The 27,442-nt window shown below is 41.8% G+C and overlaps 2 protein-coding genes and 1 long non-coding RNA gene across 8 annotated transcripts in view; 1 reads left to right on the forward strand and 2 right to left on the reverse strand.

Annotated features, from left to right (window-relative positions):
- The window catches only part of KIAA0586 (KIAA0586 ortholog), a 75,851-nt gene extending 65,738 nt beyond the window's left edge, over positions 1-10,113 (reverse strand). For both annotated transcript variants that reach the window (XM_076345673.1, XM_076345672.1), the window contains exons 1-9: positions 9,752-10,113; positions 7,909-7,988; positions 6,738-6,807; positions 5,411-5,477; positions 4,553-4,730; positions 3,935-4,168; positions 3,229-3,397; positions 2,545-2,712; positions 816-936 (exon numbers count right to left, since the gene is read on the reverse strand). In XM_076345673.1, the coding sequence (XP_076201788.1) occupies positions 816-936; positions 2,545-2,712; positions 3,229-3,397; positions 3,935-4,168; positions 4,553-4,730; positions 5,411-5,477; positions 6,738-6,807; positions 7,909-7,988; positions 9,752-10,055 (1,391 nt within the window). In that variant the 5' untranslated portion in view covers positions 10,056-10,113. The remainder of the gene's footprint in view (positions 1-815; positions 937-2,544; positions 2,713-3,228; positions 3,398-3,934; positions 4,169-4,552; positions 4,731-5,410; positions 5,478-6,737; positions 6,808-7,908; positions 7,989-9,751) is intronic.
- Positions 10,114-10,507: 394 nt separating this feature from the next.
- Positions 10,508-18,591, forward strand: TIMM9 (translocase of inner mitochondrial membrane 9). Of its 5 annotated transcripts, none has more exons than XM_076345680.1 (4): positions 10,508-10,592; positions 14,820-14,888; positions 15,231-15,326; positions 18,071-18,591. In XM_076345680.1, the coding sequence occupies exons 2-4, from the start codon at positions 14,850-14,852 to the stop codon at positions 18,203-18,205; spliced, it is 270 nt and encodes an 89-aa protein (XP_076201795.1). In that variant the 5' UTR covers positions 10,508-10,592; positions 14,820-14,849; the 3' UTR covers positions 18,206-18,591. The 5 variants fall into 5 exon arrangements, with proteins under 5 accessions (XP_076201795.1, XP_076201790.1, XP_076201793.1 ...); XM_076345675.1 differs by lacking the exon at positions 18,071-18,591 and adding an exon at positions 15,584-15,815; XM_076345678.1 differs by lacking the exon at positions 18,071-18,591 and adding an exon at positions 15,584-15,815 and having other exon boundaries at positions 14,825-14,888.
- LOC143163800 (uncharacterized) lies at positions 15,926-24,701 on the reverse strand. The gene is made up of 4 exons (XR_012995966.1): positions 24,311-24,701; positions 23,734-23,927; positions 22,484-22,640; positions 15,926-16,012 (listed from the first exon to the last, which is right to left on the reverse strand). It is a non-coding gene; the product is annotated as an uncharacterized LOC143163800 (long non-coding RNA).
- Between the last annotated feature and the right edge of the window lie 2,741 nt (positions 24,702-27,442).

The raw sequence follows: 27,442 nt of genomic DNA on the forward strand, positions 1-27,442 counted from the left end.
TTTGAAACTGAGCATGAATTTAAAGTGCAAGAATGCCAAACCTTTATCTAAAATGGAATTTGCTTTTTCATCTGAGGTTATTGGGTTTTCTCTGTTTACCACTTAACACCTTGAGCTGGATCCTTGTATTTTGAACAGTGAGACTACATCTAAAATTCAGATCTAATAGAGCAACATTTAAACTTTGGATACCCTTCCATTTGAAGCAATTAATATTTTTGTCTATACTATCATATAGTATAGTATAGACAGTATCTATGTAGCTGTTTCTCATTATGTTAGTGAAATGATGACATCAAACTATGGCCTGGGGAAAATATGTTTCAGACTGGATGGCTAAAAAAATTTCCTAACTCACTCTAAAGCTTAGAAACTGGTAGGCTGCTGCTGCTGCTTCCCAACAAAGCGTTCACATACAGCTCCCGTAAGCAGGCAGCTTGGAGTCTCACTGACAAGGGCAATTCCACTTTAACACCACACCTGTATAGCTGGCTTCCTGACACTACTCCACAAGCTGCTGCAACAGAAGAAATATACTCAGAAGACAGAAAAGCACTCCAAGTGATGCCCACTGACCTCTGAGAAAGGTGTTACAAACTATCCTTAGCACCGAGCTGTCATATACCTTCAGTACGACAGGAAGTGCAGAAGTAGCATAGAAATACCGCTGCTCCGGTGTTTTACTTCAAGCACAGCTTTGTCAGACTCAAGGACCACACCAGTGACTCTATTACACCATCAATATCTAATACACCTTTCTTGATTTCATTAAAACAAACAAAAAATCTTCCTCAATTTTGGATTGTTATGTTTACCTGTCTCTCTCAGAATGCCAGCTCATTTTATTACTGTTTAATGTTGCCTTCTCAGAAAACTCCATTTGCCTCGGTGGCATTTCTTGAGAATTCAGAATATGCTCAAGAAGTCTCCCTTCACCTAAGGCAGAAAAAAAAGAAAGTTACACTTACTGTTAAGTTTGTTCAAATGTATTAAATACCTTCTTTTCTTTTCCAGATATTTCACCATTATATAATAATCACCAAGGACAGTAAAAATATTTTTTTAAATTTTAAAATACAGATTTACTTCAGATAAGACAAGTCACATAAAACCACTCGCACTAATCTATCTCACTATGACTGCTTTACAATAGCAAAGTCAGAAAACACATGAATGAAACTGTGACGGCAATTAACTGAGTCACAGAGAAACATTCTGTCCATAATGCCACAGATTTGTTCGTCTTCCTTTGTCTTGTTTCATTTATTCCTGGACCCAAGAAACAATAGGAATACGTGACAGCTTTGTAAAAGAGAGATAGAAGCAGCAGTCTAAGAAGGATCTGATAAAGACACGAACAGGCATTTTGTCCATGATGTTAGAGTACAATGGCTGGATCTTTTAAATGTTCTTCCTCAATCTTAGATCCTCAAACAATTTTAAACACAACCAACTAAAAAAAGATGCTTTATTTTTTGATGAAATGTTAAAAACTGAGTTTCATGCCACTAAACTGATCAAAGGCAGTAAAAAAAAATTACTTCACATTTGCTTTACTCGTGCTGTTTTCATTACGATAGCCCAGAGACCCTGTGGTATCCATGTTTTTGGGAAAAAAATTTCAATTCAACTGTCGTGGTTTAACCTCAGCTGGCAACTGAGCAGCACACAGCTGCTCGCTCACTCTCCCCACCCCCAGTGGGATGGGGGAGAGAATCAGAAGAGTAAAAGTCAGAAAACTTGTGGATTGAGATAAGAACAGTTTAATAATTGAAATAAAATAAAATAATAATAACAACGACAACAACAGTAATGATAATAGAATAATACACAAAGCAAGTGATGCACAATGCAATTGCTCACCACCCGCCGACTGATGCCCAGCCAGTCCCCGAGCAGCGGCCCCCCCGGCCAGCTTTCCCCAGTTTATGTACTGAGCATGACGTCCCATGGTATGGAATGTCCCTGTGGCCAGTTTGGCTGTGCCCCCTCCCAGCTTCTTGTGCACCTCCAGCCTTCTCAGTCGGTAGAGCACGGGCAGCTGAAAAGTCCTTGGCTAGTGTAAGCACTACCTAGCAACAACTAAAACATCGGTGCCTTAACAACTTTGTTCTCACGCTAAATCCAAAACACAGCCCTGTACCAGCTACTAGGAAGGAAATTAACTCTATCCCTGCTGAAACCAGGACATCAACCAATGATATTGACAAAGTTATTGAGTAGCTCCCAAGTTTTACATTATTCTATATAATCTTCCTTAAACCTGACAATGAATGGTCATTTGATTTTTCATCTGAGAAAATATTTCAGTGAGAAATTCTGTCCAGAAGCTATAGGTTAGATCAGTACTGTCATTAAGTCTTTAGTTACTTGAGTGGCTTATGCACAAAATTAACCCTCCCCAAACGTACTTTCAAATGTTCTGAATATATGTATTTAAGTGCCAGCAACCCAACAGCTCAAAACAGGTGAGGACCACACAAAGTAAACCCCAGGCCATGCTATTCCTACTAGTGGAGGACAGGAGTGTCTTACTCACAATACCTTCACATGTGGATTTGTAAACATTTTCCTTTTCTGTTGCAGGGTTTTCTTTCTTTGAGATTTTCACATTTTTTGACACAGGTTCTGGAGCATATCTCCGAGGAACTGGTGTCTTTAGAGGAGATTTTTGTGTATGAATGCCACGACTTTGAAATTGGCTTGAATATGCTTCAGGGGGGAAAAACAAATTAACGTTATTTAAATGTTAACAGTTTTCCTCATAGGAAAACAAATCTAGAGGAAAAAAAAAACCATGCCAACATTACGAATTTTTCACAAAAATGCAAAACATTACAGAACTAATTAAAAAAGTAAACAGGAAGAAAATTTCATACTTCCAAGTGCTATTATAAAGGGATCAAAAAAAAAATCCAGCCATTGTATGAGCTAGTTCATTACGAGCTTCCACATAGATTATTTTTCAGTAAGATTATTTTAGGTTAAGCGTAGACCTCTTTTGGTACAGACTAAGCACTTAGCAAATACCAAACTCTCACTTTAATTTAAACTGGAACATTTTCAGAGTAAGTGGTATACGTTATATAGTATACCAGGCAATAAAATCAATTATACAGAAGAAATGTTTACTACTCATTACTGATGTGATGCACATTCCACTATTAATGGAAACAAAATGAATGCAAAACTAACACTGGAAGTAAGATATTAAGAATTTGCCTTCACCTTGGGCAGATGGACCGCTGGTAGGAAATAAACCCCTCTGACATGAAGACACTTCGTTAGTAAGTAATCGCTGTTCTGGCTTCTCAGATTGTTTTGTCATGAGGCTGGAGGAAGGTACGTGAATTTGCTGTAAGCCACCCGTGTTGACTGCAGAGCTAATGAGATGAGACTAAGAGACAGAATTACAAAGTATTTCTGATATACGCATTAGTTTCCCAAATAAAACTCTAAACATGAATACTTGCCATGTAATCATATTAATCAGATTTTTACATGCTCTCTGACAGAAAAGTCATTTACAACAACCTCGGAACACAGACGTGCTTGGACATTATTCTGCCTTTCAAAAAAGCACAGAGGACTCTCCAAAGAAACAATTTCTAACTCTTCTTAGCTGTTGTGTCTGACTGGCTACTTATTAAATGAAAGTTTCTTCCATTAACAAAGGTCTAAACAATCTCTTATTGGGAATGAGAACACTTCACAACTTTTGCATTTATTTTCCACAGACACAAAAATTACAGGGGGGAGGGGAACAGATATCTGGGACAGAACCAGAAATAAAGCTTTTCCCTTTTGGGAAAAGCTCATGTGCTGGCCACAGATCTTTCTTTCTTTCTAATACTAAGATATAATCCAAATTATTATAACATTGAGATACAGAAGAAATGATTAAGCGAAAGCTTCTGCATTGTTACTTAGATACCTGAATATTCATTTGTTGCTCCTGTAACTTTTCCAAATGCTGAATCCGTTGCACCATGAAAGCATTCATTTGTTTTTCAAGCTCACTGACTCTTTCGTGACAGTGGGGCTTCTCATGTTGAGTCTTTGTATTTGTTTGTTGTTCAGCAACACGCTGCAGTTGTCTGTCTGTCTCCTGTAGTTTATGAAGTAATGCTGAAACTGAGTTAACTTTTGCTTCCAATTCATTTTGAACCTGGGAGAAAAAAAAAAAAAAAAGGAAAAAAAAACCTTACTGCAGAAGAGGTGCAAGCATGAAGAGAACAAAACATCCCTCCCATCATCATGGAATGATTTGCTTCCCAAAAGAAACAAATAAAATCCTAGCTAGCCTTAACGTTTGGTGGTTTAGCAATACTATGAAATTCTTCTAAAAGATAAATCAAATGGTCTCTGTCCATTTTCCCATTTAGCCAAATCCAAATTAGTTCTCTCTGGTATATTGGTCAGTAAGTCTGAAATCACCGACGCAAAGAAAACAGTAAGCAGACACATTCAGTCTCTCTGGCTCTACTACCAACAATTTCAACACGTACTGTTCTAAGTGGATAAAGAAATACTATTACCACAAGCTACTTACTTTAAGAAGCGGAGCTGTAGTAGCAACGGCAGCAGCAGTTGCTGCTGCAATGGTTGTTGCAGAATCAACTTCCCTGTGTGTTGACCTGATGTCTTGACCAACACTTTCCTTTTTTTCTGTGGAGGCATTCCCCAAGAGCTGTACCTTCACCTCCTTAAGTACAGGAGTATTTTGAGTTCTATCAAAATAAACAAGTGCCCGTAAATAGCATTGTTTTCTCCATATGCCCTCCAAGCAAATTATTTCCCCCATGTAGCATTGATATCACTACTTATATAAGCAGTTCTCCTTGAAGCTCTTGACACCTAAGAAACAATTTTATTCTCGTCTTTTAGCATGACACAAGAAATTTCTCAGGATTATGTTATAGATTCTAATATAAAAGGCATTTCCCTGTGATGACTGCAACCTCAACAAAGAATATGTTTACAGGTGGTATTTTGCAAAGTTCAATGTACTAGTAGCAAAGTCCAACTAAATTTCTGATCTTCAAGATTTTCAGCCTATGGATAAACAGCACGTGTCCTTATATGTCTTTAAAAATATTATATGGTTTTGGCATGAAATGAATCATCTATCAGAGCAGACCTTGCCTGACTCTTGTTATCATGAAATCATTAATTCAAATAGTCTAAAGGCATTACCAAAAATATGCAAAATAAACAAGATACTCCAGTGAGCTCTGAATGGTAAAATAAACTGAAAACACCTTCATAGACAGAAAGAGAATACTAACAGAGAACAATAAAGAATACTTTTTCCTTACCAGCTATGCATTCTGGCAGAAACTGAAGAAGTACAGTATTATATCTGCACAGAAACCGAACAGCTGAGACACTAACAACAACAGATACTTACTTTTGCTTTAACACTGCTCTCAAAGCCTCTTTCTGGCCAGTAGCATATTGAGAAATAAAAACATCGTCTGTGGGGAAGGACATAAAATATACTTTGTCGGGTTAACTGACACAAAATGTCTATTTTAGAGGTAGACAAAGCATTATTTCAACATGTACAAATTTGCTGTGAAGAATCTGTTGCCTGCACAAACCACATTATCTATTGCCATAACAAATTGTTTCCCTTCACTAAGTAGCAGACTTAAATCATGATGAGAGTAAGGGTAGGCTTCATTTAACACAATTTTATCTAGTGTTGAATGTTGGTATCAATAAAATCTATTTTGGTATGCTGTGAAAATGACAATACCTTACCTTCATATAATCTGGGGGAAAGAGCTATACGAATGGTAACTTGAGCTCAGACAACCCATTCAATAAAACCCTGCAAATTCTAACTTGAAAAAAATTTAACTAAAAAAAAAAATAGAACGGTGATATGAATATTTCCCCACAGCCATCATAAATTCCAACAAACTTTCACAATAGCTTTAAGTTATGCTAAAAGGACTGCAGGCTCTCCTTCACCCACTGTTTGCTGGGCAGAAGTAACAACCCAAGTTGTGGCAGGTTCGGTGTTTCTCTACTGCTGACTACACACAGCTAGTACACACATGCTGATATGCCAGCCAGCTGCTGCCTCTGTGAGCGTAAAAGAGGAAACTAAAGCATTTATTTTTGGCCTTAAGTGGGGGTATTGATTTGTGTTTCTTTCCTCTACACAGCCACAGATATCCATGAAACCTGCAGAAGTGTATTTTCTTTAAAAAGTCTTCACTTCCCCAAATCTGATTGAAACTGACTGGCAGATTCAGAAGTTAAAGGAAAAGGCATCAACAATGTGATTTCTTAGATTCTTAAGGATTAAAAATATACTTTTTATGGTGTAGGTTGCTTGCAGAAAAATATGCATTTGTAATACAATTACTCACAACAGGAAAATGCATCCAAACAAGGTGTGCCCCCAAATTCTCTATTCAGAGACGCGAATAGTTCAATTAGCAAAAGGAATCTCAACATGCTGGTGCACTGGTAGAAGCCCCTCTCAGTTCATCATAAGAGCTACATAAGCCAGTGTAATGCCAGCAAGACTGAAGTAAAATTTGCAAAATTTAAAAATGTAAATTACAATTATCATCTTTTTATCAAAGAAACCTTTGGATATTTTCACTCTAAAGTTTCTATATTGAAGAAAAGTACCTAAGATAAAATTAAAGCTCCCTTTTCCTCTAATTAATCAGTTTTCTTACAAAAAGGGGCTGTAGCAGTACATCGATGTGTCTTACCTTTAGGTCTTCTGCTGTCTTCCAGTAGCAGTGAAGGATCTTCTTGTACTGCAGCTTCTCTAGGATAATCCTTCAGAAGAAGAAGAGCAGAAAAACATACATCAAAGCCTCTGGTATCAGTGGCCAAAACTTTAGGAGCGGATGGAATTACTGAATACACAAATGTAAGCATCTCCACACACTAACACAAGGTCTTGGAAAAAAACATGTTAAGATCTCTACTGCAGAATCATCTGGACTTCGTAGTCAAGAACTCACATGACATTTTAGGGACAAAACCCCTAGAAACACAATTCAAATTAAAAGTATGTATTCTAAGTGCTGATTAAGCGTATTCTCCTCATTTATGGCCAAAGAAGTAGTAGTGAAACTACACGTGTTTAAGTTTATACAGGTTGCTAATCTCAAACAATTCAGGATTACCCATACACACAGAATTAAGCACGCATAACACTGACTGTGGAACTGAAGGGACAGAGCTGAATTTTCTTGAAGTGGAATCCATGAATAATCAAAGTCTACGAGGAGTCGTAAAGGCAAGTTAGGAAGGCAAAAATCTCTTACTTAACCTTATTTGACGGTGGAGTACTCCACCGTGCTTTTGAGACTTTTGTTCAGCTCACTAGGTCTACTTTGGGCCGTGCGGAGACATTGCTGCAATCCTTTCACAGCACAGGTTAATTTTATCCTCGTGCACGCTTATCATGGCATATGGACGCCCTACGTAGTTTCCACTCTATGTAAGGCACAACAAACAAATCAAAAGGAAATAAGCCTTTTAATTGTAAGTATTAGAGGTCCATATAAACTAATGTCCATTTCATTATCTATGATATGAAGAGAAAAAAAAAATATCTACAAGAAGTTTTTGGGTTTTTAACAAATATTGTGCCACGTGTAACCGCCTTTTCAAAAGAAGAATTACACTAAAATTTAAAAACAAGCCTTGGTATTAATTATGCAACAGGTAGCAGTACAGTAAACAAAGCCCCTCCAAACACTTCAGCATTAGTATCACATTAGCAGCAACTCAAAGAGGAAAGCAGCTGCACAGTTACTGTGCAGAAGCTGAGCCAAAGATTTGCTATGCTTTTACAGAAGCCACAACTTTTTGAGAAAAATGCTGTTCTCTTAGTTCGGGATTGCAGGAAGCAACAGTAATTTTTCTTACCATTTGTGATAAACACATGGGCTCTGTAGAACTTTCTACTGAAAGCAGACGTTCTGAACATCCTTTAGTACTCAGGTCTCCTAAAATAAAAGCAGTTTTACTGTGGTCATAATGATTTGTTACGCATTTTCAGTACACCTCAACTAACCCAAATCTCAACATTTCCTCTGCCTTGTATCTTTGGATATCTAAACATAATGACTTCCATAACACAAATGACCGCAGCCGTCAAGCTGAAGCTTACAAACGTGATGAATTCTGTGAGCATGGATTATAGACTTGTTTTACAATATATGAAAGTCTCTGAAAATCGGAGTGTTAAAAGAATTGACAATGTGTAGCTCAAATTCAAGTCTAAAGATCATAGGAACATAGAAAGCTACTTGTCTAGAAAGACAATTATATGACAACATATCTTACAGAAAAAGGAGGACGGTACACATTTTAGTTATGTCAGAGACTAATACGTCTTCCTAACACTATAAAAATAACATCTCTTGAAGCTGTTTGAACCTTGACCCCAAAAAGACTAAAACCCCTTCCCCAAACTCCAAAGACTGTAACTGATAAGTTTTTTAAAGAAACAAAATGAATATTCTATCTGACTAGACAAGTAGCACAGATCGTGTCAGTTTTGAATTTGAAGAGTACATGGTACATCACTAGTCTCATTCTATTAAAGACTGAAAATTATTTACTTTGTACTACTACAAATAGGTTTTTTTTTTAAAAGTTACAGAAAAGGATGCCATTTTTTTTTCATTTTCTTTACTCATCTATGTGAGCTTCATTGGTACAGGCAGTTGACCAGTATATGTTGTTTGTGTCAAGCAGGTGGGGTTCAGGAGGGGTAGGGTTGGTTGGTTTGTTTTCCAAGACTACAAGGGAAGAAAAATAACTTCAACAAGTAAAATATAAAGTTATGGTAGATAGGAGGGAAACTTGTTTTTTTCCTAAGAGTTTTTTAATAGTTGTTTCACTGACCAGCTCTGAAACTCACATTGTGCCATAAAACCTGCAAAAACTCTGCAAATTAAAAAAGACTAGAGCTGAATGACTTTCTCAGAATGCCTACTTCCAACATTTAGTATTTTTTACCTTTCAAGTGTCCAATAAACAGTTCTTTAAAAAGGCAAGATTGTACAGCTATAGTTTGAACATCTACTAGCTCAAGCTCTCCAGAAAAAATCATCTTTAAAGAAGCAAAGAGAAGTGTTTAAAAGACTTTTGATCTTTCTTCCAGTATAAAACCACAAAATAATTCACAAAATTCCATGAAAACACAAAGACGACCCAAATATTGGGACTACTCAGAGCTGTCCGTTGGCAGGAGCAATATTCTGTTAGGCACGGATTTGCTTGCTGACTATACTTTGGGCATAAAATTGAAGAGATACGTACGGCGTCTACAAAGATGAGCTACAAACCGCATTAAAAACTGTGACAGACTGGAAAGCCATCGATCCTCTTAACTTTCTTCTTTAGGTCCCTGCCTGTGTACACCGTTTCATCCTCTGATGCTGCCTAAAACCTTCCTGCCTGGCATATTTCTGAAATGTCATGACGACAGTCATAATTTTTCTGATAAAGATGATAATTGCCTCATTTAATTGGACTGGGAATCTGGAGTCAAGACTGGAGTTCTGTTAACCGAGCTCTGACCACCTCACCCCGCACAAGTCGCTTTTCGTGTGCAAAACAAGAGTCTGGGAAAACAAACACACACACACACACACAACTTCGCGGCGATATCTGCAGCACCAGGATACAAAAGTTCCTTAACTGTAAAACTACTACATGGCTGAAAACACCACGCAGTGATTTCACCTCAAAAATCACGCACCTGGTGCCGCGCTGCGGGGGGTGCCGCGGGTTGCTCCCCCGCACGGGGCCCCGTTTGCTAACAAGGCTGGAGGAAGGCAGGGCGTTCCGTCTCCAGGCGAAGCCGGACCAGCCGCCTGGCAGGGAGAAACCACTTCGCGCAGCTTCTCGACAGCGATCGTCACTTTCTTCACACGGCCACCAGCTCCTGTCACAGCGTCAACAGGCTTCTCCCTGTGGACACCCGTGGAGCGAATGAGCACGTCGCCCGCCGTGAGGCTCGCCAGGGAGTCCTGGCTGAGGCTGGAGGTGCTTTCTGCTTCCATGAGGATCTCATCACGCAGCTCTGGAAGGGAGCCCCAAAAGCAACAACTCTGACCAAGAGGCCGACCCTGCGGGCCGGGCCCTACGGCGGCAGCCGCCCCCCCCCCCCGCCTGCCCCCATGCAGGGAAAGCGGCCTGAAGGCTCCGGGGAACGGTTCCCCCCCCCCCCGCGTCCCGGGCGTGCCTGCCCTCGCCGGCGGCCAGACGGACAGAGAGCCCCGCCGCGGGCCGGGCCGGGCCGCGCCGCTCCCCGCACCGGAAGCGCCCGCTGCCGTAGCAACGGCGCCCGCCGGCGCCCCCTCACGCCTGCGCGGGGTCCGCTCCTCAATAGCGTCCGGAAGGAAACCTGCTCCCGAGCCCCTCCCGCTTCCGGTAGGGCTGCGTGGGGGGCAGATAAGAGCGCTGCTCTTCGGGCGGGAGGGTAAAGCCGCCGGTGGGCCCGCGCTCGCTGATTCGCCGCGTGGCGAATCGGCGGGGCCGTTGCGCGCGCTGCGGCCGGGACTCCCTCTCCCGCGCGGTCTGGGCCCGTGGCGGTGCGGGTGAGTGCGCGGGCGGCGGCGCTCCTGAGGGGGCCGCCCTGGGCAGGGCAGGGCACGGCAGGGGAGGGGGGGGGGGTGGTGGGGACCGGGCAGCCCGGCGTGGACCCTCGGGGTCCTTCGGCCGCGCCCCACCCCGCCGCCTGGCGGCGGGCCCTGCGGCGGTGAGGTACGGCGTCGCGGGCCGCCGGGGCGGCAGGCCGGGGGTCAGCCTGTGCTGCGCTCGACAGGGGAGGCAGGGCAGGAGGGACGGCGAAGGCCCCGCGGACGAAGAAAAGCCCCGTCTCTCTTCGGGCGCTTTCCTGCGGCCCGGGCCTCTTTTCCTCGGCTCGGACGGAGAGAAAGGGGCGCGCTCGCGTACCCGCAGCGGCCCGGCGGGCGCGGGGCCTGGCGGGTTGGAGCTTGGTTTAGCGAGTATCTCCCTAGGCAGAGAAAGTCAAGGTGCCCTTGAAAGCAGGAACTGAAGGATGTGGTAAAAAAAACCCCAACCAAACAAAAAAACACCCCAAAATCAAGGTGAAATTGTTTTATCTGCAGCTTAGGAACCTTACTGGGTCACAGGTATCGGCCAGGCCTAATCTAACCTAAATAGGAGACCGCTTATGGAAAAATATGTATTTTCCAGGCACACAGCACCAGGAGTTCGGTGTTAAAGTGCCCTGAATTTTATGTGATTAGTTTAGCAGCCTACCTGGTTTCATAGGTATTTGTAGTTTGATTAGATTCAGTAAAAGAGCTATTTAAATCAATGAGGTTTTTTACTCTGATGTCAATCAAGCTCTAGCCTAGTAATTCTCGACTATAAAAAAAAAACCTTTCTCTACAAGCTGTAGGCGCTTTATCTTGACACATTTCTCTGACTTGATATTTTTATTCCTCTTTGTCCCTTTTATGCACATGCAGAAACACTTGCGTGGTGTTCTGTGTGTACAGTTGGAAGTGAAGGTTTAAAAAAAGAAATTGCAGCCTTGTATGTATAGAGTAGGTCGTACCTACACCTAATTCAGATTATTAATCAGGATAACAAGTGTGATGGATTTATGGTGTCTCCACAGACCCCTCCCCCAATAAAATGTAGCTCCTTGTGAAAAGGTTGGGGAAAAAAACCCACCAAAACACAGGGCTTGTTTAGCTTCCATGGGAAGGGGTCCTCCTGACTCAAGACTAGATAATAGACACTAATGTTGATTACATCAGTGGAAAAAAACCAAACTTCCTCACTGTAGTTTACAGTGCGTGTTTCACCTGTAAGAACTCCAGGCTGTGGAATGGAGGCAGGCTTTTCAGCCACCCAGCAGTACAGTAATAATAATCAAAAGCTCTGTTACTGTGCTCTGTTATTAGTGCTTAGGAGTTACGTTCATGAGCCCTCTGCTTCCAGAGGTCTGGAGATACAGCAGGGGAAGTTGTATTCCCACAGGTGAGAAGTTTTAGAAGAGTTCTGACCTCTGGTTCCTCCTGCCATGGAAACAGATAGATGATTGACCCAGGTTAGCTAGGAATCCTTAACCTAATCACTGTTTTTATTTAATAAACTAGCTTTACCTTTTTAAAAAAAGCTGTCACTCTGGTAATTTCATGTTTCCATGGCAATGGGAGTGGCAGCCGCAGCAGAAGCAAATATTGGAAGCATTTTCCAGTTTCTAAAACAGGGGTGGGAGCTGGGATGGATCTTGCATAGAGAATAGGTTTGAATAGGCTAAAACCTTTATTTTTGGAAAGAGGATGGAAAATCCATTATGAGAAACTATGGGAAATCAAAACCTCAAGTTATCCTTAACTGCTAATTTTGCTCAGGGAGGCTTATCTTAAAAGAATGTCTCTATAGAACAGCAAAATGTATTTGGAAGAGCTCCAGGGCCCTTCAAGAAGGGAGACATCCCAGCTGTTGCTACTTTTCTGGTGAACCAGCACATCCAGACCATGTGGCCCTCGTTGCAGAGGTTTATTCAGAAATATCTGCTTCCTTCAGTGTGATGTTAAGTGCAATGCTGAATTTCCAAATCACATTTAGCCCAGAGGATGGTAATCCAGGCTGCGTAGGCTTAAACCTGAAGCATGCCGGAGTTGTCTGAGCGGCTATGTAAGAAGCTGTGTGGTGTGTTAGTCAGGGTGCCAAGCCCTGTAACAGGTTCTTTCATCACTTTTTTTTTTGCTTGTTTCACAGGCTGGAGGGAAAGGGGGCAAACAACAAGCAAACTTGAAATGATACATTTAACATACTTTAAGAATAAACCAGATATGCACATTTCTGGGAACGTTCAGGTAGCGCGTTTTTAGATGTTAAGGCAACTGCCTGTAATTTATAGCTACTGAAGAGGTGCAGTAGAGCCATGTAATTTCACTGCCCGCTGTGTCGAAAGTGTAAAATACCTGTAGAGGGACAAGTGCTTCAGACACTTAAAATCGGATAGTGCCATTGTGCTGATTTAAAATCAGAGCTATTTCCCAAGGGCAAGTGTACAAGCTTTGTGGAACTGCAGTTCAGTAAAACTGTAATTTTAAGCTTGCCAAACTAGTTGGAGAAGAACAAAAAGATCAGGTTTGTTATCAACAAGCATAATGAAGCAATACTGAGTGTGAGAAAATGGCACGGACAGTTGAAGCCTTTAGCTTTCTGTGCTTGGGAGAAGACAGAAGTCTTTCCTGTTCTCTGTGGTTTTTAACTCTGTTTAATAATCTACTTAAACTGACTTTATAGAATTGTCACTGATTTTTCTCCTAACAGGCTGAGAAATGAGCGAGTGGAGTTGCTATCCATTTTTACTAGTTGTTGTCCCAGATGATAGTTATGTCCACCTCTCCTAAAACAAGTTAGAGGTTTACGTTAACCTGAGTAATGCCTTGTTTCTTCTGAGCAACTGTATCCTGTAGGTTCTCCTTAAGAGTAACCCGTGTGACCTATCTGCCCACGAGGAATTCTTGGTTGCGGGGGTATGCGTCTTAAATCCAAGAATCATATGTGCTCTTTACCTCCAATCCCTGAATGGACTTTCTGTGTAGTGATAAAGTGTAATGTTAAGAGGGAGATGTTATAATCACTCTGCTGCTGGGAGGGGGTGTAGGGAGAGTGCATGCTTGTGAGAGCTCCATAGTGTTATTTTTAGTTGCTTAGTTTTCTTTCTGTTGTAGAAATGATTACTAATGTCTTTTTGTTCTTGTTCAGAAGGCTTGCTTACCCTCTCCCTTCCCCCTGCCGAGAGACTGGAATAGTTTAAGCTTTCTAAAACATGAATGGCTTGCTCAAAGCTTGGCAAAGCGTAATACAAGATTAATTATAAGTGGCCCTTGCTAAAGGGCTAAATGAATTTTTTTCGCAAAGTGATTACACTTCAGTGCTAATTTTTCTTCCACAAGTTGATGTGAATTAAACTGAAGGATCTTGTTCTCATCGATGTGTAATATTAGCTTGTGTTATCATCTGTGATAGGTCTTAGATAAAATGTAAATTAAGGGAAAAGGAAGACTAGCTTTCAGTGTTCTTCTAGGAAACCTGCAGGGATGCTTTCAAGCCTTAACTTGTTTACCATGTTGGATTAGGAATGCCAGTCTTCCTTGGGGATGCTTGCTTAAATTCTTGGATCCATGGCTGTTCATTCTTCCCTTTTTCTTTGTCTGTTTCACTTCCTTTAAGGCCATTCTCATTCTTCTATGTTTTCTTGCATTTAATTCACTATATTCAATGACCAGAACACTTGCTCTAGTTTAAGTGTTTGGTGAGAATGCAGCTACATAGAAACCAGGTGTCTGCTTCTCTGATGCAAGCTGGCTTGTGCTGCATCTATTCAGGGTGGCTACCATTTCGTGCTTGCCTTTTTTCCTTACTGTTTTTACAGATATCTAGAGTCACTGAAACTATAAGGCCAGAAAATGTTACTGCTTGCTTCTCCCCCCACTCCTGCCCTAGTTTTACTTTGTGAGTTTGAAAGCATTTATAAAATACCTTCTTTTTTTTTTAAGTCACTTTAACTGTTTGAAATGCTTAAAGAGTGTTTAAAGGGCAGTGGTTAACAGGTGGATCTGGGAAGGTTTTATTCCTGGAATTATCTTGGATGTTCTTTTAACTGAATAAATTTCAAATAGGTAACTTTCCTTCAAGTGGACGGCTTGAAAGTTTGCTAGCAAAGTTGCATTTAAACACACTTCAAGGACGTATAAAATTCTGTTCTGTTGTAAAATGTTGCGTTTCATATGTATGCTTTTTGTGTGAAACTCGACTTTTATCTTCAGAATAGGTGAGTGAATCACAGGCGGTAGAATATGGCTGGACAAATATCGGAATCTGATCAGATCAAGCAGGTAAGATGCTGTACTCACGAGTGGTGGCTTTGAAGATCTTGTATTACTTTGTCACATAGAGTAAAAGGTGTAGGGCATGGAGAAGGACAGAAAGTTTAAGTTATCATCTGAGTTAAGTTCTGTAGCAACCAAAACTTAAACATTTCACCGTTGACAGGCACAGGATAGTATCTGATTTGAGTACTAGCAGCGTTTGGTGCTGAAATCTTCTGACTGATAGTAAATTTTTCTAGTGACTTGTCCTTTAAATGTTAGTGTCACCAGATGGCCCATGCAGCTGTGTGTAAGAAATTAATGTAGAATTTTTTTAATACTCATTGTCTGTTCAATTTTTATTTATAGTTCAAGGAGTTTCTTGGAACATACAATAAACTTACAGAAAACTGCTTCCTAGATTGCATAAAGGATTTCACTAGCAGAGAGGTTAAACCAGAAGAGGTAGGTAAATGTTTCCTATGCTTTTAATGACCCTTTGGTAGAATTGCCATGTAGCGTTCAAATTTCAGAAGCAACTTAAAGTTTTGATCTTTTCAACTAGCTAAAAAGCTAGTTAGCAGGCTTTAGTGGAATATAGGTGTCTGGCATGTAGCTTCCAAGTGAGAAAGGAAGTTAGTGGAAGGAAATGGCTTGTCTGTAGTTTTGCTTCTCCAAGTATGTCCAAAGGTGATGGCAAATACTACTTTGCACCCTAACAGTCTGTCCACAGAAAGAAACCAACCAACCAAAGCCAAGTGCTTTTGATGTTAGATCATCAGCTACAGAAAAACTATGGGCTAGGACCTCTTGAGGTTTTGTCATTGTCGTCTTTTCAGCATGTACACACAGAGGGAATCTCCCCAGTGTCGCTGTGAGTATTGGCTGCTTATTGCAATTTTGTGTATTTCATTCTCTGAGCTATCAGTGGAGGTTCTTGTGCCTCAACTTCTGACGGGTGGTATCTTTATGGACATGGAAGTTGCCCACCTACAGCCTGCATCTCGTTCTTTGAAGGTAGAATCCTATTGAAATACTTGTTTACCTACCCACGTTCCCTGCATTGTAGTGAGTCATAGAAACATAGGCCTCAAAGCTCTGGCTGTTAAATCCACTTCTCTGCATTGCGGGGAGCTCCATCACATCGTCATCTGCAAAAAAGATTAAGCTCTCGATAAGATTAGCTGCATGCTTTTTGCCTCTCCTCTCCTGTTGAGAGGCTGTTTCAGAATCTCATAATCTTGTTGGTTAAAAGTCTAATAACCTTTGCTTGACTCTGCTGGCAGGGAAAAAGAACTGAAGTTTTAAACTAACCATTGTTTTTGAGCATTTTCTGTCTCCCTGGAGTTTCACTCCTCAGTGCAGGCAAAAATCATGTCTCCTTTCAGCTTCTGTTTTGCTGCGCTAAACAAAGCTCTCTTAGCTTCCCAAGGCAGATTCCTTGTTTCCCTGATCTTCACTGCATCTGCTTTAGTGGAATTTTTATTGACTACAGGAGGTCAGAATTATTCTGGATAAGGTCTTGTTACTGTCTTTTACCAACTCATTTTGAATTGCTTGGACAATGCAAGGAATGTCAGTTAACAGAACTGACAGAAGTGTTAGTGGCACAACCTCTTCACCTTTCTAGGATGCTATTTGATTTCCAGTAGAGGATTATACTTCCTTTCTTCTGCTACCCAAAGTGTTACTAGAATTTCTTTAAAAATAATGGTTCATTATAGTCTTTCATTAAAGACCTGGGATCCAAAACCAAGGGGTGCTCATTGGAGGGAAATTAATCTTAAGATTATTTAGATACAAAAAATATTCTTGGATCCTGATCTGCTTTTTTTTTTTTGCTTCTGTGATCTGCAAAAGGGCCATGTCTGGCAGTACAGGAGCCATCTGTTAATGATGGAGGCTAGGAAGAAATTTTCTTACAGGAAGTTTTGTCCATAATTATCCACTATGGGGTTTCTTGCAGAGCACCTGGCTCTCGCCCCTGCTGGAAACAGGACACTGGTCTAGATGGACCACTGGTCTGATCTGGTGTGGAAACTCCTATGTTCCTATTTAAAGTCCTAGTTTCTTATTAAGTAATTAAGTTGAATACCTCCATGAATCTCCTTTGAGATTCTACATCTGAAAAAACAGCTTCTGACCTCTTTCCCTACAGCAAGTCTGCACTGCAAGTCTAGACTTCCCCAGGCACCATATCGCAAATACCACACCCTCTGGGAGAAGTGGCTTGGGGTAGTTCCAGAATTTGTTTCCTAGTCAGACTTAACTCCTGCTGCACAGGTTTTCCTGTAGCTGATGCCAGGTCAAGGAGAGAGAAGGGCGGGTGGTGGGTGGTGTGCATAGCTGCATGGGTGTTTTTTGTCTTGTTCATTTTCAGCCCCTCTGCTTTTCACATCCCTTTATACTGAGCAGAATCAAAGCAATTTCTGGTTTTCTAGTAATCATGCAAAGTGGCTGTCTTTCCTTTCAATCTAAACTTGTTAACTTTTACAGTGATAGCAAGGTTTAGAACCGTGATACAGAATATCCAATTGGTACAACTGTTGCTCAGAAATAATCTCATAACTTTCTCTACAGTTACACAAAGGAAAAAAAAAACCCCTCTAAATTTAGAAAATAATACCATGGGTGGAATAGACCCTGGTATTTATTCCCCTGTCCAGCCGACTGATAGAACTTCAGAGGGTGTTCTGGTTGCTTTTGTGAAGGCTAACCGAGCAAGTGCAAGAAGACTGATAGAGCTAATGGGAACAAGGTCAAAAAAAGGTTAAACTGAGCTAGCACACAGGAGACCATATTTGGCTGTCAAAACCACTATGTGTTTGTAAACAGAATTAAAAAAAGAAGATGCTAACTTAATAGATTTAGTATTTATTGCAAAATAATATGCTTTCTATACTTTGATTTCACAAGAGGAGCCCAAGGATGAAATGGTAATATCTCCTAGATCTGAGATGTTTTCCATGAAGACTTTCATATGAGAATGAATATTGAAAGATGTTTCGGACATCCCTCAAAAACTAAACTTCACATTTTTCCACTGCACAGAGAGGCTGTGCACAATTAGGCCCTCATCTTGAGGCTGAATACAGAATATGAGATGTAGTCACCTAATCATTTATCCCTGTATATGATTATATTTTGGGTCCTGTTTGGGGAAGTGTTTTAATTACTGTTTGAAGCCTTCTGTTTCCCTCTTCCTCTAGATGACTTGCTCAGACCACTGCCTACAGAAGTATTTAAAAATGACACAAAGGATCTCCATGAGATTTCAAGAGTACCATATTCAGCAGAACGAAGCTCTGGCAGCTAAAGCAGGACTGCTTGGCCAGCCTCGTTAGACAAGAGCACTCTGTTCAGACTTTACAAGCAGTGCCAGTGTTCACTGGGCAAGAAGACATTTTGGATTTTCTACTGTCAGGATGTATGTCCAGCAACTCAGAAGAGGGTTCTAGATGCTGGTCAGACAGTGGAAACCATGAAGGGTTAAACAAGAAGCTAGTCATGGTGGACTGGCAATGGAGTCTATTTCTGAGATCCTTTTCACTCTACAATGGAGTAATACTGATACAAACTTTTCCAGGGCCCACAGACTGGTATGTTTAAATTTCAAGGGGGGTGGGAGGGTTATACTTCCTTTCTGCTAGGACTGGTTCAGATGGAAAAAAAGTATAATATGGGAAATACACTTTATTCAATTTGAGTAAAATAAATGGGAACTGTACACTTGTATGTATGTTCTTTCCAAAGATACATTTTTAGGACACTGCGTGAGAGCAGTGTTTTGTTTGCTGTGGTCTCATTCCTCATCAGTTACTAGAGAGTTCTGTTCATTTATTGCTGCTTTAAGTTGCTGATAGAGAACAGAATTAGTGACTTTGTTTAAGCAGCTGGGGACTTGTGAATGTGTTATTTCTCTTTATTTGGGAAGAACTTCTGTTGAGCCACCCTCACAGAGACTTGTGATCATTCTGACTCTCCTGGAGTGCTGAGCGGTGATGATTAGAGCATCAAGCCGAGGGTGGTTACAAATGGCAGACAGCTGCTGTAACTAATGAGCTCAGGTAGGCAGGGATGCTCTGCCAGCTTATCCCTAGGTTATGTTTGCCTCATGCTTCACCAGGTCACTTACAAGGGACACGAGTGTGTCATTAGCAGCACCTGTGCCCAAGGCAACTTCTATGCACTCCTTGTTTCCCTCAGGGAGCCCCAGGGGTCCTCCAAACCCAGCTTCCTTGCCTGATGCATGTATGATGCGCTACAAGCATGGAGCTTGCTGGCAGTTTTCTCCTTTAATTGTGTGAATGCCAACAGAAAGTACAAGGTATGCACAAAATGGTGGGTTTTTTGCTGCTGGATGAATACAGAGAGAAGTTTGTGGAAGCTAGCTGTTCTGATGTTTTGGTTTAGAAAAAACACCAGTCCTTTGAAAGGATCTTGATAGCTGAAATCCTGCAGTCAGATTGTTAGTACAGTAGAATGGTAGCTAACAGGCACGTTTTACTTTAGTTCTAACTAATAAAATACAGTAACAAAAGGAACTGAACATCAGGATTACCATATTGATTTTGAGATTTCAAGCAATGAAGACTGAAACAAAACTATTTCATGTCAGCTACCAGGTTCTGCTGTTGGGTAGAAAGGCAACAATAAGGAACAGAAATGGCAGGAAGCCTGCCCATGTGCTTTTTTGTTGTTACCTTCTCTGTAGCTTTTTATTCCCAGCAGCAGTTTGAAAGAATGATTTCCTGCCTGTTTTCTTTTCGTTACTACTCAAACTCTCAGCTATCCAGGCTGTGGATTACTAGGCCCTGGCTGCAGCACAGCACACCTGCCACTTGCACTGGACACTGCTCTGTTTGCTGCTGTTTAAAGCTGGCCCAGCTCTCCACAGAAATCTGTTCATATGCCTTTCAAAGGTGAAAGAAACAAGTATGTTCATACAGTCTCATTTACATGTGTTTTGTACTAGCTGTATTGCAGCTCTTTCCTACATAGCCCATGCCTTGTTACCTTGGAGATGGCTAAGAGCTAACTCTAAAATAGTAAAGGCTAAAAAAGAGCCCAAATAAGGCAGCAAGTCTCCAATGTCCTGTTTTTTCAAAGGAATAACAGGCTAATAATGTCTAGATTGTTTGCTACAATTAGGCCACAAATGTTATGGCCAATTAGAAATAGTTCATCCATGGTAAAGATTTAAGGCTTTCTTTAAAGCAGTCTTTTTGTTAATTTCAATCATGCATTACTTTCAAACATTTATCCCATTTTCCATTGTATCTTAGTGTGCAAAGAGAACAGTTGCTCAGAAAAGTGCCTGAAGAGTTTAAGCGATGAGATTGGAGGATGTTCATGTCTTCTAGGCAAAGCTCCTTGGGGCTGAAGTGAGGGGGGATTAAAAAAAAAATAATCACTGTTTTCTCTCATGTTTCAGTGTTTGGGGATTTGGCTGTAGGAAGATGTTTAAATATTTAAGACAGATTTACTGTACAAAAGGTTAAGCAAGTGTTAGAGGGACTTAGTTAATAAATTACTCACTTTCAGGTTCCCCGGTTTCCTTTTACTGCAGTTCTAAAGCTGCCTTAACCCACTGTTATCCAGGGAAAACATGTATTCTTAAAAATCTAATTAGATGTCACATCCCCCTGCTTCTCCCCAGGCTCACTAAACAAATAGGTGGGATGAAGAGTGTCACTGGAAGCATGAGCATTGTGTTGATAGCTGCTACCCTGAAATGAAGCTGGCCAGGCAAAAACTCTTGACTTCCACAGGAGCAACGTGCTTATAGTGACTGTAGTTTGTTTTCGGATGTGCCCGTTAATTATGACTCTTTCAAAGCTGACTAGAGTGGAAAATAAGTTGCAATGCTGCTATGCAAAGATGTAGATAAGGATGGAGTCACTGGCTTGCTCTTTTGGATAACCAGTTTCATCCTAGCTCTATTTCACTCAAAAAATGTTGCCATCTTTCCACATCTTTCAATCCAGCTGACTGATTGAAGAAAGATGATACAAACACATTTTAGCATGGAAATAAAGTGCATCCATGTAACTAAAGCATCCAGGTGCTGCCGAAAGCAACAGTGAAGACTTTCTTAAAAGGTTAACTTGCTTTGCTGAGCTTTGACTTCCCTTTGCTTCCTTGGTGCGTTAGCATGTCCTGATGGCTGGCTCAAATCATGTTATTTAGAAAATAGCACCCTGTAAGATTTTTCTTAACAGGACTTGTAGGTTGAGAATGATTCATGACACAAAGTGTTTCGGTGCCTCTCACACAGGTTTTATCAGCATGTATTGTTAAAGTGTTGCAGCTGGTCTCTCCTCGTTGGAGCAAGATCTCCCAGCACCCAATTCTCAAATATTTAACTGCAAATGCAAGAATTGGTATTTCTACAGTGCCTGGATGGATGTCCGCTGTGAAGGCTGGGAATGTCTACAAAGGCAGGCCAGGCCACATGTTTTCTCTCCCAGCGGAGTGCTCTAACCTCCATGACGTAGCTTAACCTGGAGTGTTCTCCATCCCTCCTCTTGAATAGCTTCAAGTTCGTGTGGCATAATGAAATGCACAGCCAAAATCAGAATGAAGATGAGAACACAGCTCTCTGGATCCTAACTGAAAGGCAACAGTATTTAAGATAAGGTGTGTGGAGAGTAGGTGAATCACCTTGATGAGGCATACTAGGTTAGGTGCAGGAATGGAACCAATTCTGATGGGAGGAGGAGGAGCAAATGGTGAAAAATGGAGTGCTGCTGAAGAATGAGTACTGAGAAAGCTGTGGAAAAAAGTGAGCCAGAGTGGAGGTGGGAGGGGAGAGAAGGCAACAGCAGCGCAGCCTGACAAGAACTGGCGTGATGAGACTGGGCTAGTGAACAAACCACTCATTTGGAGGTGACATTCATTGCAGCAGAGACAGAAACAGATCCTTCCTGCTGAAATGAGTGCCTGAACCAAAAGGCTGGAAAAGCATGCAATTACTAGTCAGCCCGCAGTAAAAAGAACAATTTCAACAGGAAGGGTCAAATGAGAGCTTTGCTCCAGACTGCCCTGTACATCAGCGGTACTGGTAGAGTGATCAGATCAATTATCTAGAAGATTATAATAGAGGTTCCTTTAATTCTCTCAAGGATAGGAGCAAAGCCCTAATTTCCATAACCCCTGCTGAGAGCTTCAACTACAGAGCTCTCGTCTGGAAGGCAAGGAAAGGATGCGACTGCAATCTTCTGTAAGGAAAGCGTGGGTTAAATACCTAATGCCCAGAGATAGATTGTGGCTGTAACTTCAGTGCAAGGAGGCGTTCTTCTGTACTCTTAATTACCTAGCTCTGAGAAGTGGAGTTTAAGCAACAGCTCTTTTTTTCAGTATTTTCTGTTAGCTAGGTTAAGAAGTCGGCACACAGCATTTGAGGAATCTAGTTCAAGTCTTGGGAAGTCCATTAAGCTCAGCTCCAAAATTTCTTGAATGAGTCTGGCCCAAACTCTAAAACCTGTAAAAGCAGTTAGAGCTTGTGACACCTAAACTTGCATTATGCTTGCACCTTGAGTTTCAAGAAGACACCATTAAAAGAACTCTAAATAAAGGTACAATTCTGCTAAATACTGGATTTTTTTTAAATTATGTTTTACCTTAACTTCATGCTCCTTAGCATTTTGGTGTTAGGTTCTTTCTGTAAACACAACAGGGAGCATTCAACATTCAAGCTTTAGTAGTTCAGGACTGTAGGACTGTAAAATGATGGTCGTCTGTTTTCCCAGGATTTCTCACATACAGAAATAGATGTAACTGAAAGACATATGAAAGACCCTAAATCACTCTTTAAAAAAAAAAAAGTCTACACTTATACAATGCTTGAACAGACCACGGCTGGTTAAAATTCTTTATTCTGTAACTCGCTTTCCTCTAATCTGAGGGAAAGCAAGAGGACTGCTGAGGGAGCTGGGCTTACTGTGTAAATATTTAAGGTAGTGTACTTGACATATCACCATTTGTTTATGTAATGTAAAGGGGAGCTTATCTAAATTCCAAATAATCGAAGTAGAAATCCAGGCTATTTCTGTATTTCACAGATCCTGCCCTTACTAGGATATGGAATTAGGGACCCTCTTCCCCTCTCTTTCTGCCCAAGCCCGTGTTGAATTTCTGTGTGTGTGCTGCTGCCCCGGGGACCTGCCAGGAACTGTGTTTTGAGTCACAGCTGAGAGAAGAGGGTTTCAAGCCTCTTTTCCAGCAAGGCACGCTCTAACCACCTTATCGGTTGGAAAGGGGTGTTGGCTGCCTCTCCTGCCGTGTTTTTGCTGTGCAGAGAAAGTGCCTCTGCCCCATGGAGGACATGGATCCCCTGGGGACGGCAGCGGGGCCTGAGGAGAAGAGCTGTGGGACTTCAGCCCTGCTACCTCCTTTCCCCGGGGGCCTACCGGCTCTTCCAGCCCTTCGCGGGGATCCCGTCCACCGGCCACCCCGCGGAGGGCCCCTTCCCCTCAGTGGGGAGCGCGGCGGCCTGGCCTGGGGCGGTCGCTGAAGCGGCAGGTCGCAGCCCGCCGCCGCCTCCCCGCCGCAGCGGCGGGACCAGCGGGTTCTCCCGCCCCCCTCAGGGCACCGCGCTCCGGGCGGCCGCCGCCCCCCAGCTCCCGCCCTCCATTTGGCCGTTGAAACGCCGCCCGAGCAGGGGCTGTGGTGGTGGAGAGGCCGAGGGACGGGCTGGGGCCGTGCGGGCGGCGGGGGACCCCCGCCCCCTCCCCGGTAACTCGCCCCTCACGCGTGGGGACCCGAGCAGGGCTGCGGGCTGCTGTGAGCTCCCAGTGCCGGGCCGGGGGAGGGAGGGGCCCGAAGGCAATGTGGGTGGAGGTAAGAAAAAAAAACCCCACGGGTTTCTTACAGGTTTTTATTGCCTTCAGGACGGGTAGGGAGGATGTCTCCAAGAGGGAAGCGAAGTGCTGTGGCTGGCGTCGGGTGACAAAGGTGACGGGGTGCGGCTATGGAGGGAGAGGCGCCGCTTGGCTGTGGGGGCCCAGTGGTGGGAAGGCAGCAGAGCTGGAGCCACAGCCGTGACAGGCCGTGACAGGTCATAAACTGAAAGGAAAGAGGAAAAAGAATGAAGAGTGTAGAAAACAACAACTGTAGGAGACCCCACCTAACGCAGGCAATCGGGGACTTGACTATAAAAAGCAGTACTCCATGGAGAAGCTGCTGGGATGGCACACGGTAGTCACTCGCAGGGGGGGAAGCAGAGTGTAAGCAGAAGGAATCGAGGGTTTGGGGTTTTTTTCTTCTTTTTATTTTTAAATAGCTTTAAACCTTACCCATTCCTAAGGGAAGTAATCTGTGGGAAATGAATGAGCATCAGGAGGCACGGTTTTAAGCTGCGCAATACACGTAAACAAGTGGGTTGTTAAAAAAAAAAAACCACCCTGGTGCAATATAACAAAGTATTTCATACAAATTCCAAATCTTACCCCTCCTTACGTAACTGGAATAGCTGGCAGGATCATGGCAAATTAGGTCAAGCTGTACCCAGATGAGGGATTAGATGAGGAGTCGTTTAGAAATAGCTGAAGACACTGACAGGGCTGGAATGGAAATAATATTGGGTTACTCTGAAGAGCAGGGAGAGAGAGAGACGTCTCCAATAACACATAACTGCGTCCCTCACCAACAAGGCTCGGGGGGAGAGTTAAGCAAACACACTACTGATGAACAACCTTGCAGGTTTTCACAGCTGTAATGGAGCTCTAGTGCCGATTTTCTTTGCTGGCAAGGAATGAAACAGAGAAAGTAAGCGTCACAACACTTCCATGTTTTTTTCGTAGTGAGTTAGCTGTACTGGTGAATTAAAGCCAAGTGGCATAAAACACAGACACTTTTTTACCTTTGAAAACTGTTGGTATACGATAAGCAACAGCGTAACAGTACTAAGTAATATAAATAGCAGGTAGTTGCAGACCTGAAGCAGAACCAACCAGCCCTGCTCCGAAACAGAAAGAAGGGTTTCTCTGAAAACGGGAAGGAGCAGGAATAGCAACATAAATAGGGCTGAGATAATTCAAAACAAAGAGGAAGCCAGGAAAGTCCTTTTCTTAGAAAGGGTGAGAAACAGTCTGCTTTCACAGTTAGGATTGCCTTATCTTTTCGGTTTTCTTTAAATGACAATGCAGTGAGTATTTGTCATTGGGCTGTGACTAATCACAAAATCCACCACTCAACTGCATCAAAACAAACACGTCTTCAGGCCAGTAACACTGTAACTGAGAAATTGAATTTACATTTCCCTCCAAAGCAATGGATGAGACTAGTAAATGCTTGTGAATTTGGGGAATTCACAGATTTCCGAAACAAACAAAAATCCCCAATAAATACCAGCTACTTACTGTTACCTAATAACGTGAATAATTTTAAACTCTCCCAGAGACCTCTGAAAGAATCATCCTATTTGGTGGAAGATAATATGGTAGAATGACAGATTTTCTCAACATTTGAGGGCAAGAGCTTGATAAATAGCGTGAGCTAATTATAAAATGTCTTTTTCCTAAGCCCTGGAATTATGTATGCCAGTCTCTGGCAACATCCCCATTGGTTCCACTGCTTTGCTGTGTTCCTTACATCTCCTAATGGTAAACCTAAAGGTAGTCTTTATCCTGCACGTTGTAGCAAATAATAAAATCCCAAGTACAGAGAAGTAAAAATAACCAAGATTTTAGTGCACAATACCTGCAAAATGCGAGGGCACAGTGAAGTAAATGGCTCGACATACTTTTGTTAACACATTCATCTTTTGTTTCAGCTTGTAAATCTGTCTTCCGGCTCATCTGTCGGATTTGTTTCAAGCGACCAAACCAAACGTGCTCTTTTCTTAAAAAGAAAACAACAGCATTTCTCAGACTTACTGCTGCAAAAGAATTCCAGTAAATGCTGCCCAGAAAACCCATTTGGCTGCCTCAGCTATCCAAGAATATTTTTAATGGGGAAAAGAAGATCGTTTTATAAGAATATTCATTTTTTTAATGTGAAATTCCATCTGGTTGCCAAACCTGTCTGGAGAGAGAAGGCGCTCTCAAGAGTGGATAGTCTGACTGAGACACAGGAGCTGACAATCCTAAGATGCAGGTTCTCTTTCCAGTTCCCCATCAAAGCCATCCTGGGTCATTTTGGTAGCCATTACTATGTGGCTGCCTACAGGTAAAATGAGAATACATATCCATTTTAAAAATTTCTGCCTAATTATTGTAATACTGCACCTTTAAAAAAAATTAGATTCAAGTGGAACTTGTGCAAAATACCACAAAGAGTGAAGAAGTGATTTAATCACCTTTTCTCTTCTACTGCTGCCCTTCAATTAAAGGTCTTTGCTGCTCCCCGTGAAGGTCAGATACATTACGCTTCGTGAAGATACACACCTCTATTTGCCCTTGTTATGCTTTTCTTTCACTACTAATTACAACTGTAAATCTGTTTAACCTCTGTTGAAATAACACCTTGTTATTATTGTTCTGTCATCTTTGCTTCTCCTGCCTGATCTGTTCAAACTTCTTAAGCAGGAGAAGGTTTCTCAAACACAAGCAATCTGATGGAGGAGCCAGAAACAAGTGGAGATTTAACTGGGCGTTGCTAAACTTACACATTAGAGAGAAAATAAAAACTCATCAGTACGCATGTAGCTGGTATACTTTATGGAAAGAAAGTAAAAACTAAAACAAGTAGGGAAATGAACCTTTTCTTACCTCATGTCCTTGCATGCAAATGTTTCAAGTTTTTCCCAACTTTCAGATATATGCTAATAGAAAAATACTAAATCCGACAGTTCTTCCTATCAGTTGCAAGAGGTGGGGGGAGAGTCTGAATTCTTTTACAGCCCTGTTCTTTTTTTAACAGTTCTAACAGTGTTTGATCCCATAATCTTAATTTTTTTTTCCAACCTCCTAAGCTTGAAATTACATATATCATTTTGAGAAAAACTGTAAAAAATTAGAAGGCAGGAGAACAGCATGAAGCCTGCCAAGAGGGTGCTTTATTTTTGATTGCTCTTGCAAGCATGATACCTAATCTCTTATTAAAAAAAAGTCCCGATTCAGTACAATTGTAATGACTGCGTCCTCAACAGCATAAACTTTCATTCAAGGCATTGGAAGACACTTTGGCATTTATTTTACGTCAACAAAGCAAAAATGAGGGGATAATAGTAAAGTTAGAAATAAAAGACCTATTAGGGTTTCTTGTTGAAAGAAACTTCACCTTTAAGTACCGGATAGTCCCATATTATATAGTTAATCTTCTTTTCCCTACAGTATTTTTAAACGTCGTAAGAAACTCATTTAAACATCTACTGAATAATCCGGCTAACTGATAACGCTTCTTGCCAGAAAGATAAAACTAGGAAATCAGTAACATGCTAGAGGCTTTGCCAGTGGCTTGGCAGGAAAGTCATCCGCCTTTTCTTGCAGGTTATTTTTCTGCCAGAGTAGTAACGTTAGTTGTTACTGGGGGGGCGTGGGTGGGTGCGTGTCTGTCTGTCTGTCTGATGAGTACTGGTGCAAGGTAAGCAGGCGGAAAGAGGAAGTAAGGAAGCGCTTTCTCTATGTCAAGGAGCAACC

The sequence above is a fragment of the Aptenodytes patagonicus genome, chromosome 7, assembly GCF_965638725.1.
Source record: "Aptenodytes patagonicus chromosome 7, bAptPat1.pri.cur, whole genome shotgun sequence".
Classification (NCBI taxonomy): domain Eukaryota; kingdom Metazoa; phylum Chordata; class Aves; order Sphenisciformes; family Spheniscidae; genus Aptenodytes; species Aptenodytes patagonicus.